We start from the raw sequence: 12,417 nt of genomic DNA, 5'->3' as shown, positions 1-12,417 counted from the left end.
CTAGTTGTATATAACTTTTGAAAATTGTAAATTTGTTTTTAAAATAATGTTCTTGGGATCCCATGTACCAAACATCTATTTTGATGAAAATTAACCGTTTACGATCAAATTCTTTTAACCCTAACTAGATTATTGACTTTAGGATCACATTTTTACTCAAATGACTTGATTAGCAAGTCCTGCACTATTTCAAATATGCAGTGTAACGATCTTGCTTATCTAATACCAGAAAGATGTATTAGGATCTACGAATGTTATATTGGTGGCTAGGGATGAAGAAAGATGTGGTGAAGTACGTGGCCAAGTGTTTGATCTGTCAGCCGGTGAAAGCAGAGCATCAGCGACCAGCAGGGTTGCTACAGCCTTTCGGTATTCCTGAGTGGAAATGGGAGGATATTCTCATCGATTTTGTGGGAAGTTTACCCAGAACAGTGGGGCTGCATGACTCGGTGTGGGTGATAGTAGACAAATACACCAAGTCAGTTCACTTTCTGCCGGTGAAGACGACCTATACTGTGGATCAGTATGAGAAGCTGTATGTGAGGGAGATTGTCCATCTCCATGGGGTTCCCAAGTCAACATTATCATATTGAGATCCCATATTTACCTCAAGTTTTGGGGTAGTTTGCAGAAGGCCGTGGGGACTCTGCTGAAGTTTAGCACGGCCTTTCATCCTCAGATTGATGAACAATCTTGGAGGATGATTCAGATCTTGGAGCACATGCTTAGGGCGTGTGTGATAGACTATGAGGGGTCTTGGAGTCAGTATCTCCTGTTGATTGAGTTTAGTACAACAATAGTTATCAATCAACGATTGGAGTAGCTCCGTATGAGATTTTATATGGAAGGAGGAGTAGGTCATCGATTGATTGGGATGAGGGGTGAGAGGAAGTATTTGGGACTGGATATGGTTCAGAAAACTAATGAGGCTATCGAGAAGATCTGAGCTCGAATGCTCGCTTCACAGAGCAGACAGAAGAGCTACGCTGATCCTAAGCGTAGGGACGTGGTGTTCCAGGTGGGGGACCACGTGTTTCTACAAATCTCACCACTACGAGGGGTGAGAAGGTTTGGGAAAAAGGGCAAGTTGAGCCCTAGATTCATAGGACCATTTGAGATCCTAGAGAGGATCGAGCAGGTGGCCTACAGATTGGCTCTGCTGCCGTCGTTGTCAGGAGTTCATAACGTATTCCACATTTATATGCTACGAAAGTATGTCTCAGATACGACTCATGTGTTGAAGTATGAAGACTTGGAGTTGCAAATAGATTTGTCATACGAGGAGTGACCGGTTCAAGTCCTAAACAAGAAATACAAGGCTCCATAGAACAAGACGATCCATCTATTCAAGTATTGTGGAGGAATAGCAGGGTCGAGGAAGTGACCTGGGAGCTTGAGTCATCAATGCGGGATCAGTATCTTGAATTATTCAGATAAATTTCGAGGACGAAATTCTCAGTAGGAGGGGATAGTTGTAATGACCCAAAATTTCTAATAAGGCTTAGGGCCTTAATTAGTGTGTTGGGAGGGTATAATTGGTTTCTATGTATGTTTAATTGGTTAAATGCATGCTTATGTTGCATGCATGATTATATGACTATGTGATATGTATGTTTATGAGTATTAGATATGCATGTGGGCCCTTTATAGCTTATATGGGCATATTTGCAAATTTGGCCCGTTGAGGGCATAAATGTGATTATATGTCATAAATTGTTGAGACCACATTATTATGTGGATAACCCTAAGCTGATTATTCAATTTAAGATCACATTTTACTCAAATGACTTGATTAGCAAGTCATTCACTATTTCAAATACAGAGTGTAACGGTCTTGGTTATCCAAGGCGTTACATGATTCAAAAAGTCAATTATTTTGGATCAAAATAAAACCAAACAAGGAGATTCACACAAATTCCTCAAAGATTCAAAGTATTTCTTCTAAATCTAAGCACATTTCAATTAAATGATGTAAAGATTAGGAGAAAATATTTAAACAAGTAATGATCTAAGTTTGATGAAGAATCAAAGAAATCACACTTGGGGAACCCTATAACTTAGGCGCACAGAGCAAAGAACTGAGAAGTGAATACCCAACTTATAGCCTTTTAGGCTAACCATATATTTTTAGGAATTCAAAATCCTTGAAAAATATCTCATATGGTTAAAAATACAAATTCCTTGAAAAATATCTATTTTTAGGAATTCCAATTCCTTGAGAAATATCTTATATTTTTAGGAATTCAAATTCTTCGAAAAATATTTCGTATTTTTAGGAATTAATATCCTTGAAAAATATACTATATTTTTAGGACTTCTAAACCCCTTGAAAAATATATTATATTTTTAGGACTTCAAATTTCCTTGAAAAATATACTACAATTTTAGGAAATTAATTTTCCTTGAAAAATCTAATTATTTTTTGGAATTACAATTATCCTTGAAAAATTTGTGCTGAGAAAATTATCGATAGTTGATAAAAGTACTACGTAATGTCCTGAGGGACTTTGTTGTTAAAGTACTGCTATGATATGTTTCTCAGGCCAGATCAAGTTTACCGTAATGTTTAACACATTACGATAAACTTAGGGGAAAAATGTTGTCCCTCAAAAATCTAGAGATGAGTTGGCGAATGAGAAAGAGGCACGTGGCATCACAAATAAGGGAAAAACGACGAAGTATTGAGAAAAGACCGATGAGCATAAAAGATAGGTCCAGGACCTATAGAAAGTCAACTAAGCCTAAACCCCCAAGGGGTGGTCGGCCTAAGCATGCCCAAGAACTCGTTGGGGTGGTCGACCTACCCTATCCTTTATAGGGTGGTCGGCCTACACTCCCAAAGACAATTCACTAGGTAAAACTCACACTCATTCAAACTAAGATCAATAGGCCTAGCACCCAGCAGATCAATAGGCTTAGCACCCAGAGGACCAATGGGTCTAGCACCCAAGCTCTAAAGGGTTGTCGAGCCTAGGACATAAGTATCATAGACCAATCAAGACTTAGTGTTTTTTCGAAGGTCTCAATTGTGCATTATCGACCATGATTTAGAGAAGACAAGGGGAAGACCCACGATCTCATAATCAAGGTTAGGTTGACACGTATCTCCAATCCCAATGATCGTGTACCAAACCATGATCCCACTCTTACTAATCATGTAACAGCCCCTGGGTACTATAAATAAAAGACCTAGAGCTTTGTTTAAAAGGACTCTTTTCTTGGACTTTTGGATCGATCTTTTGGACAAACTTGTGAGAAGTGAACTCTGAGTTGATCTTTCTAATTGTCTATCGAGTGATTCAATACTAAATACTAAGTGGATTAGGTTATTATTGTTCAAAAGAACAGGGCTGAACCACCATAAAATTTCTGTGTGTTTAATTAAGACATTTGTACTCTATCGTATATTAGATTCATTCCGTTCAAAACTTGTTGTATATTGTAAATACGACCGTTGGCCAATTTCACAGGCCAACACCATACATATGCGTCGCCTCTTATAAATCGACTAACTGGCCTTACCCGAAACCAGGAAGGAATATGGGTTGTAATAAGAATATAATCCACACTATAAATCTAGGCCTATACACCTAACCGTCCTCGGTTCGCTCCAGTGTAGGGTTTTAGCGTCCTCATATGGAATCTCCCATAGAAGCCATTCTATTGCTCAAAGTTGTAAAAAATAGGTGGATCTACTACCTCAGGATGTATATCCTCGGGTTGTTCTACCATCTCAACCTTTCCAGTTAGGCTTTGCACTTATTTTCGCAACCATCATGCCGCATTTCTAATAACGACCTGATTTTCTCTGGGTTTTCTTCAATCTCGCTTGCATTCACTATGAATCCTCACAACTTCCCTGAAGAAATCCCAAAGGTACATTTCTGGGGGTTCAACTTCATGTCATACTTTCCTAGCACGACGAAACATTCTACCAGATCTGATACATCGTGATTGACAGTGTTAGATTTGACGAGCATGCCATTGACATACACTTCCATGTGCTTTCCTGATCTGGTTGACGAACATATTATTTACTAGCCTTTGATACGTTGCACCAGCATTGTTTACCCTGAATGGCATGACCTTGTAGCAGTATACGTTATTATAGGTCATGAAGTTGATGTGCTCATAGTTCGCAAGGTTCATCACGATTTGGTTATATAAAAAATAGTCATTCATGAAGGATATGAGCTCGTGGCTGACCATGGTGCCAACTAGCTAATATATTATCGGTAGTGGGAAACAGTCTTTAGGACAGGCCTTATTGAGGTTGGAGAAATCGATGCAAGTCCTCCACTTTTCTGTTAGCTTCGGGAGCAAAACGGGGTTGGCTATTCTAACGTCCCAAAATTCCAGGAGGGCATTATTGGAATATTATGTGATTTAATTTAATATTTATGTACTTATGTGAATTGCATGAGTTATATTATGATATGACTAATTATACATGTTTAAGTGTATTAAATGTCTGTAATAGGTCCACTTTTATTTAAAGGGGCATATTTGTAATTTTGACTAATTAAGGGTATAATTGTGATTAAATTGTATTATGTGATTGATACCATATTATTATGTGGATATATTTGGGATATTCAACAAGAGTTGGTCCTTTTGAGCAAGTTAGCGTTATAGTCACTACAGGGATTAATATCCGGCTAGGGGTGAGCCAAGGGGTATTATGGTAATTTGGTATGAGTCATATTTGGGGAAAATAGTGTTTTTTGAATTTGCGGGAATTAATTGGTAATTTTATGTGTAATCTAGGATTAGAGTGTCGAATGTCATTTTTGCCATTGGGGACTTAAAGGGAAGAATAGGTTGCTAGGGGCCTCTTGGTTTTTTGGACCATTTGATTAACTTAAGCTAGTTGAGTTGATTAACATAGAAATTACAAGACACTCTCTCTCTCTTCTCTCACATTCTCTCTTTCTCTCTCTAGTTGTTCTTTGAGTGTTGAAAATAATTCTAGAATTCTACAACTTGGAAACAAGCTTGGTGGGAATTGAAGTTACTTTTGGTGAATTTAGAAGGTGTCAAGCTAGGGGAAATAGTGAGAATTCGGATTCTTAGAGGTCATCCAATGCTCTATGTTGTTGATTTTTGTTTATTTGAGAGTTTTGAAAAATTTCTTGAATTTTGAGTTTGGTTGAGTTATTGTAAGTTTTAAAGGTTGTATATTGTTTTTCTATGTTGTTGGGACCATTTTAGTGGTCGATTTGGGTTAAAAACATTCTTTGGGACAGTTTTGGGAGACAATCGCAAGTTTTCTGGGTTCCTTGTGTAGCGTTGCGACGCTGTTCTTGATCGTCGCATTTTGCATAAACATAGACGAGGCTGGGGGTACCTCGAACATCCTTGGCACCGCGACGCATGGTGGGCTGCAACATAGCGCAAGTGGAGGGGAGTTTGGGAGTGGGCTCTCTACCATGTTGGGTGTCCAGCTCTTTTGTGGGGGCGTCACTGCTCATTTATGGGGCGCCGCAACTCAAATGGAAAAAATGTCAATAATCATATTTTGGCCTATGGGAACTCAAACCTAAGGGCTCGGGAATATTTCTACTACCCTATTTATTAGCATTCAAGGTCCTGGAGGCACGGACTTGCTCTTGAATTCTTTATTGGTTCGTTTCCTTATGGGTATTCCTTGTTATGCTTGTATACCGCTAGGCTCAGAAGGGCTCGAGGACCTGAGGTAAGAAAAATGCACATGTGCTAAAAATAGGGCTCGAACCCTTGTTATTGAACATTGTTATAACCATGTCTTATATGTTTGATTAAACATAATTGAGTGAACTATGTATATCTGTATTAAATGATGAATGCTTATTTATTATATCTTGTTGATTAGCTCGTCTTATAAGCCATGTTCGGCAAAAACGTGCAGAACACAAGTCATCATGGCTAGCCCAACTTAGAAGCATGATATACGATCGCTTAGCTCTATAGCCGCTTAGAATATAGAGCGTGGTACACACTTGACCAGCTCTATAACCGTTTTCCAAGGGGATAGTGCAATGGGTACGTGTGTGGCTATAAGCATGCTATTTATGATCTGAAATCTATTGAATAACTCTTTATGAGTGTATCTATGTTTTCATGTTTAGCCTTTACTCACAGGTGCTACGTGGTGTGGGTAAGGGAAAATAAAAGCTTAAGGATCCATGAGTTGGAGATTTTAATGGGTGGAGTGTGCATATACAACATGCTCCACCACCACAGTCAAGATGACTTGCTGGAACTAGGGTTGAACCTTGATTTCGTCACCTATGCTAGACCATGTATTTATTTTTCATCTGTATTAGTTTATAAACTCTTTTGTAATCCCATTTATCAAACTTAAACTCCTTTTAGTGAAATGGTTACTGTTGACCAAAAATTTTGATACCTAATCCTTGATTTACTTTTAATTACACATTTTAAGTCCAAAGGACTCTTTTAGCGAGTTAAGCACTATATTAAATAAACAGTGTAACGATCTTGGATTAGTACAGCCTTACAACTTGGTATCAGAGTGGTGTAGGTTTAAGGGTTCCTGAAGACTTGCTGGGCATGCATACTCAGCGCTAGTGATAAACTTGACTAAGGTTTTGTAACTATTGATGTGACTATGTGCTTACCTGCTGATTTGACATATATACGCCTATATGCATGCTTGGTTAGGAAGCATGAGCTATACTAATAGGGCTTGGCCCTTGACTGCTATGTGAATGTTAAAAGATGTGCTTATAAGCAATACTGGTGCTTTTGGATGCTAAGGAAATGCTTATTAGCACTATTACTTGCTTGCTAATGCTAAGAACTTGCTTATTAGCACTATGATTGAGCATGAATGTGAAAAGACATGCCTATTATCATGAATGTTGAATGTGAAAGCTATTAAATTTCTTATTAGCATTGATATTGCATGTGTATGCTTATTTGTTCGGTTTTGGACCGTGGGGAGGAGCTGGGTACCGTTATTATTACCTAATGAGCCGAGTAATTAATTGTAGATAAACTTGGAAGTATGCTTCTAGGGCAATCATATGAACTAGTCGGCGTCGAGATTCATACTAGAGATAATGACTAAGGTCACAACACTACACCAACCCCTCAGAATTGGCAGTAAATGTTTGTTGATCTACAGGCTAGATTATAGAGACGAGGAGGATATCCGCTAGTTGAGACATCAGGTTCCATTAGGGAATGCTACACAAGTTATCCAACCTATCATGGTTCAAGTTTTACAGGAGCAGCTAGGGGATGAGAACATGTGGAAGCCTTTATATGAGCGATTTACGAAGCAACACCGTCCTACTTTCAAGGGAGGGCCAGATCCACTGTGAGGTTAGCAGTGAATGGGTATGACCACCTCCATCTTGGACTTTATGAGGGTGGTAGGTAATGAGAGAGTGGCCTATGCCATGTTTATGTTTTAGGAGGACACTTGAATTTGGTGGGGAGTTGTATCACATATGAGGAATGTGAATACTTTGAGATGGGAAGATTTCAGAGTTCTATTTAACGAGAAATACTATAATGATGCAGTCAGAACTGCAACGACAGATGAGTTCAATAATTGTATACGAGGCGCCATGACACTGAGAGAGTACACTTTGAAATTTGATAGATAACCAAGTTTCCTTCGAAATTGGTACCCACAAATGTAACCAGGAAGGAAAGGTTCCTTCAGAGGCTAAAAGCTATGGTAGCACAGGATGTCAGAATCACCTTTCTACCTGGAGTGGCAACTAATGCTCAGGTAGTAGAGAAAGCCCTTACTGCTGAGGGCACAAAAAACAAGATTTGGCATGAGATTGAGGAGAGAAGGGATACAAGGAGGGTGGGACCTCCCTTTATAGCATTTGGTAGGGGTAGAGGCCCTAGTGACCTGAAGAGGAAGACCTAAGACACTTCTATAGCTTCAGGCCCTGATACGAGGCCACAGGGTATTCAGACTAGCCGCCAGGCTGGCTATGACAGCTGGAGAACTTATCCAGAGTGTGCCAGATGCAAGAGACACCATTTGGGAGAGTTCCGAGCGAAGGCATGTTTCTTATGTTGTATAGTATGGAACTTCAAGAAAGATTTCCTAAGGTAAAAGAAGGAAGAACCAAAGAAGTCGGACAGCTTGACACAAGCTTTAGTGTTCACATTGACACAGTCAGAGGCTGAGGCTAGTCTCGCAGTAGAGAAAGGTCATCTTTCTGAGTGCTGGTGCATCTTACACTGTGTTCATTTATTCTGGTGCTGCACTTTCCTTTGTATCTAGTAGAGTGATTGATCGATTGTGTTGACCATGTGATTGTTATGCTGTAGGATTTGGGACCTTATTGCCTAAATGAGAGTTGGTAGTCTCTAAGATATGGGTCCGATTACTGCCAGTAGAGGTCAATAGTAGAGAGTTATCAATGGATTTGATTGAGTTGGTTATGGATGACTTTGATATGATCCTAGTTATGGACTCACTAGCCAAGTATGGGGAAACCATAGATTGTAAGAAGATCATGGTAACTTTTGAACCTGAGGGTGAGGAACCGTTTGTATTTGTGGGAACTATGCACAAATCCCGCATTCCTATAATATTGACATTGAGGGCAAGAGACCTATTGCGAGGTTGTTGCATAGGATTCCTAGCTAGTATGGTGGATACTGTTAGGGGTTGTGCTAGTTGGATCAAAGGAGACCAGATTAGTCTGTGAGTTTCTAAATGTATTCCCATAAGAGTTACCTGGGTTGCCGACACATAAGGGGATATAATTTGTTATTGAATTGGCACCTGGGACAGAACTAGTGTCTACAGCACCGTACAGATTGGCTTAAGCAGAATTTAAAGAACTGATGGTTCTATGGATGCCAAAAATCCACGAAAGAGAAAAAATTGAGGTTTACCGTCACTAGCCTCAAATCAAGCAAATATTTTGCCCCATACGGGACCCATGTCTCATAGGAGGACTACGCGAAGATGACCCTAGAGACCCGAGGGCCTTCCCTTACGAGGCTACCCGACATGCACAAGTACCTGCCAAGGCAACAAGGGCTTCACTATGCGAGGCTGCCCATGACCTGTGCGCGTCTCGCAACTCGGTAGCACACTCGGTCATGGACACGCGAGGCCCCCATCTCGTGCTGTCCATGCACACACGAGGCCCCCGTCTCGCCCCGGCCATGCACACGTGAGGCCCCCGTCTCGCCCTGGCCATGCACACGCGAGGCCCCCCGTCTCGCCCCGGCCATGCGCACCAAGGGTCGTGGTCTTGGCCTCGCTCCAAGAGACCCACGCGCCCACGGCCTCGCGACACCACCGAGGCCTCGCACCAAGGGCCGTGGTCATGGCCTCGCTCCAAGAGACCCGCGCGCCCATGGCCTCGCGACACCACCAAGGCCTCGCTCCAAGGGTCGTGGTCATGCCCTCGCTCCAAGAGACCCGCGCGCCTACGGCCTCGCGACACCACCAAGGCCTCGCACCAAGGGTCGTGGTCATGGCCTCGCTCCAAGGGGCCTCGCCCAGGTGTCGTCTCGCGTGGGTGTAGCCACGGCCTCGCACCTCATGTTCCTACGGCCTCACGCCTCATGCAGCCACGGTCTTGCGCCTCACGCAGCCACGACCCTCGTCTCACCTTGGTGCCGTCTCGCGCGCCTAGGGGCCTCGCCTCGCATGACTACCCATCACAAGGATTGCTGGGGGTGTCCCGACGAAGGCATCACGAGACACCTCTCGGCTCATTTTCTTGGAGCCATCCCACAAGGTCCATAACTTCCAAGCACCTTAGAATAATGTATAAGGGTACATTGGAGGTGCCTCGTAGCGATTTATGCCAAATTAGACGGAGTATGGATGCTGAGCCCCTGTCAGACAAGTAGTGGCTGTACAAGTGAAGTACTTGCTACGGTCCACACCAGACAACCTCTGACTCTTGTACTCAGTAGGTGGTGGAGACATCCCCACGGATTCTGACCATGTACTGGAGCCGACACCACTACCCCTGAAACCACTCCCCTGCTAATGTATCCATGCACCACTACTCTGACAGAGTACCAATGTATGATTTTGTCCCTTGGGACCACCTTGTATCAAAGGCCATTAGAGCCCATCTATAAATAGGCTTGGACCCCTCAAATAACGGGGTTGGGAAAATTCATTGTATGCAGAGGCTATTAAGCAATATACATTTTTCACTCCATTGTTCATCTGTGTTCATCCTTCCATAAGTTCATTCTAAGTTTTTATTTAAACATCGTTGCATTTACCTTTGAGTTTTCCGACCTAATTTTGTTGACAAGATTTCACCGTCAACAGGTTCATTTACAGAAGCTACTGAAATTTAGGTTTATTAGGCCTAGTTTCTCGTCACGAGTTGCACCAGTTTTATTTGTGAAGAAGAAGGATGGGTTGTTGAGGATGTGTATCAATTACAGAGGGCTCAACAAGCTGACTATCAAGAACAAGTATCCATTGTCGAGAATTGATGACTAGTTTGATCTCTTACAAGGCAAGACTGTATTCTCCAAGATTGATCTTTGATCTGATTATCACCAGTTGAGGATCAAAGATGAGGATATTCCGAAGACGACTTTCCATACCAGGTATGGGCATTATGAGTTCTTAGTCATGTTGTTTGGATGAACAGGGTATTCAAGGATTATTTGGACAGATTCATGATTGTCTTGATCGATGACATCTTGGTTTATTCTCAGTCGGAGGCAGAGCAGGAGAACCATGTTGTTTGGATGAACAAAGTATTCAAGGATTATTTGGACAGATTTGTGATTGTCTTGATCGATGACAACTTGGTTTATTCTCAGTCAGAGGCAGAGCACGAGCAACATCTTAGATTGGTTCTGAAGAGGTTAAGGGAGTATAAATCGTGTGCCTAGTTTAGGAAGATTGAGTTGTTGTACCTCAGGAGACATTCCTCGGTCAGATTGTTATTAAAGACGCTGTTATGGTAGATCTAGCCAAAATTGAGGCAGTCAGAGATTGTCCAAGGCCACAGAGTGCTTCTGATATTAAAAGTTTCCTTCCATTGGCATGGTATTATCGGCACTTTGTGGAAGGGTTCCCAAGGATTGCGACACCACTGATGGAGTTCACACATAAGAACCTAAAGTTTGTACGGTCAGATAAATGAGAGAACAACTTCCAGGAGTTGAAGTGGCAATTGATCACTGCTCGGGTTTTGAGTCTTCCTTCAGATCAAGATAATTTTGTGGTCTATTACAATGCAAGAAAGTAGGGGTTAGGTTGTGTTCTTATGCATCATTAAAACTAAAGGAATATGAACAGCGATACCCCACACATGAATTGGAATTAGCAGCGGTGCTCTTTGCATTAAAGGTATGGAGACATTACCTTTATAGGGAGAAATGTGAGATATACACTGACCACAAGAGCCTAAAGTACTTCTTTACCCAGAAAGATCTGAACATCAAACAAAGGCGATGGCTGGAGTTGGTGAAATATTATGACTGTGAGCTTCTTTACCACACAGCGAAAGCCAACGTGGTGGCAGATGCCTTGGTCGAAGAGGTCTGTGACAATTATTTAGTTTGAAGAATATATGAAATGAGTTGGCAGAGGAGGGATAAAGTTGGTTGTGGGCCAGTTAGATAACATCACCTTGCAGTCTACTCTTCTGGAGAGAATTAAGGAAGGTTAGTTGGATGATCCTCATTTGATAAGGCACAGAGGGGATGCCCTAGCAAGAGAGGCGAAGGACTATACTATTTCAGAGATGGGTTTGATGAGGTATAAAGAGCGGATTTGTGTTCTAATGGACTCTTCTATCAGACGAGAGATTCTGGAGGAACCTCAAACTACACCATATTCATTGCTTCTCGGTACCACGAAGATCTATTAGGATCTGAAGCCATTATATTGGTTACCTAGGATGAAGAAAGATGTACTCGAGTATGTGGCTAAGTGCTTAACATGTGAGCAAGTGAAAGGTGAGCACCAGAGACCAGTAGGGCTACTGCAGCCTTTGGGTATTCCTAAATGGAAATGGGAGCACATTACTATGGACTTCGTAGTGGGATTACCCAGGATTGTGGGTAAGCATGATTCAATTTGGGTGATTATGGATTGGTATACCAACTAAGCCCATTTATTGCTATTGAGGACAAATTTTATAGTGGATCCGTATGCTGAGTTGTATGTCAGTGAGATCGTATGTCTCCAAGGGGCTCCAAAGTGTATTGTGTCAGATCAGGATCTTTGGGGATGTCTGCAGAAGGCTATGGGTACACAAATGAAGTTTAGTACAACTTATCATCCCCAGAATAATGGATAGTACAAGAGGACAATTCCGATACTAGATGACATGCTTCGGGTATGCGTATTGGACTTTGAAGGATACTGGAGTAAGTACCTACCACTGATCGAGTTTTCCTACAACTATAGCAATCAATCAACTATTGAACTTGCTCCATATG

The 12,417-nt window shown here is 41.6% G+C and overlaps 1 protein-coding gene across 1 annotated transcript in view; it reads left to right on the top strand.

Annotated features, from left to right (window-relative positions):
- LOC133784720 (uncharacterized) overlaps positions 1 to 10,860 on the top strand; it is a 28,833-nt gene extending 17,973 nt beyond the window's left edge. Inside the window, exons 6-7 of the mRNA XM_062224001.1 lie at positions 10,283 to 10,431; positions 10,614 to 10,860. Coding sequence (XP_062079985.1) covers positions 10,283 to 10,431; positions 10,614 to 10,860 — 396 coding nt within the window. The remainder of the gene's footprint in view (positions 1 to 10,282; positions 10,432 to 10,613) is intronic.
- Positions 10,861 to 12,417: the final 1,557 nt, after the last annotated feature.

The sequence above is a fragment of the Humulus lupulus genome, chromosome 6 (genome assembly GCF_963169125.1).
Source record: "Humulus lupulus chromosome 6, drHumLupu1.1, whole genome shotgun sequence".
Taxonomy (NCBI): Eukaryota; Viridiplantae; Streptophyta; class Magnoliopsida; order Rosales; family Cannabaceae; genus Humulus; species Humulus lupulus.
Note: the sequence above shows the minus strand (reverse complement) of the source record. Positions and strands in the feature narration are given on the sequence as shown.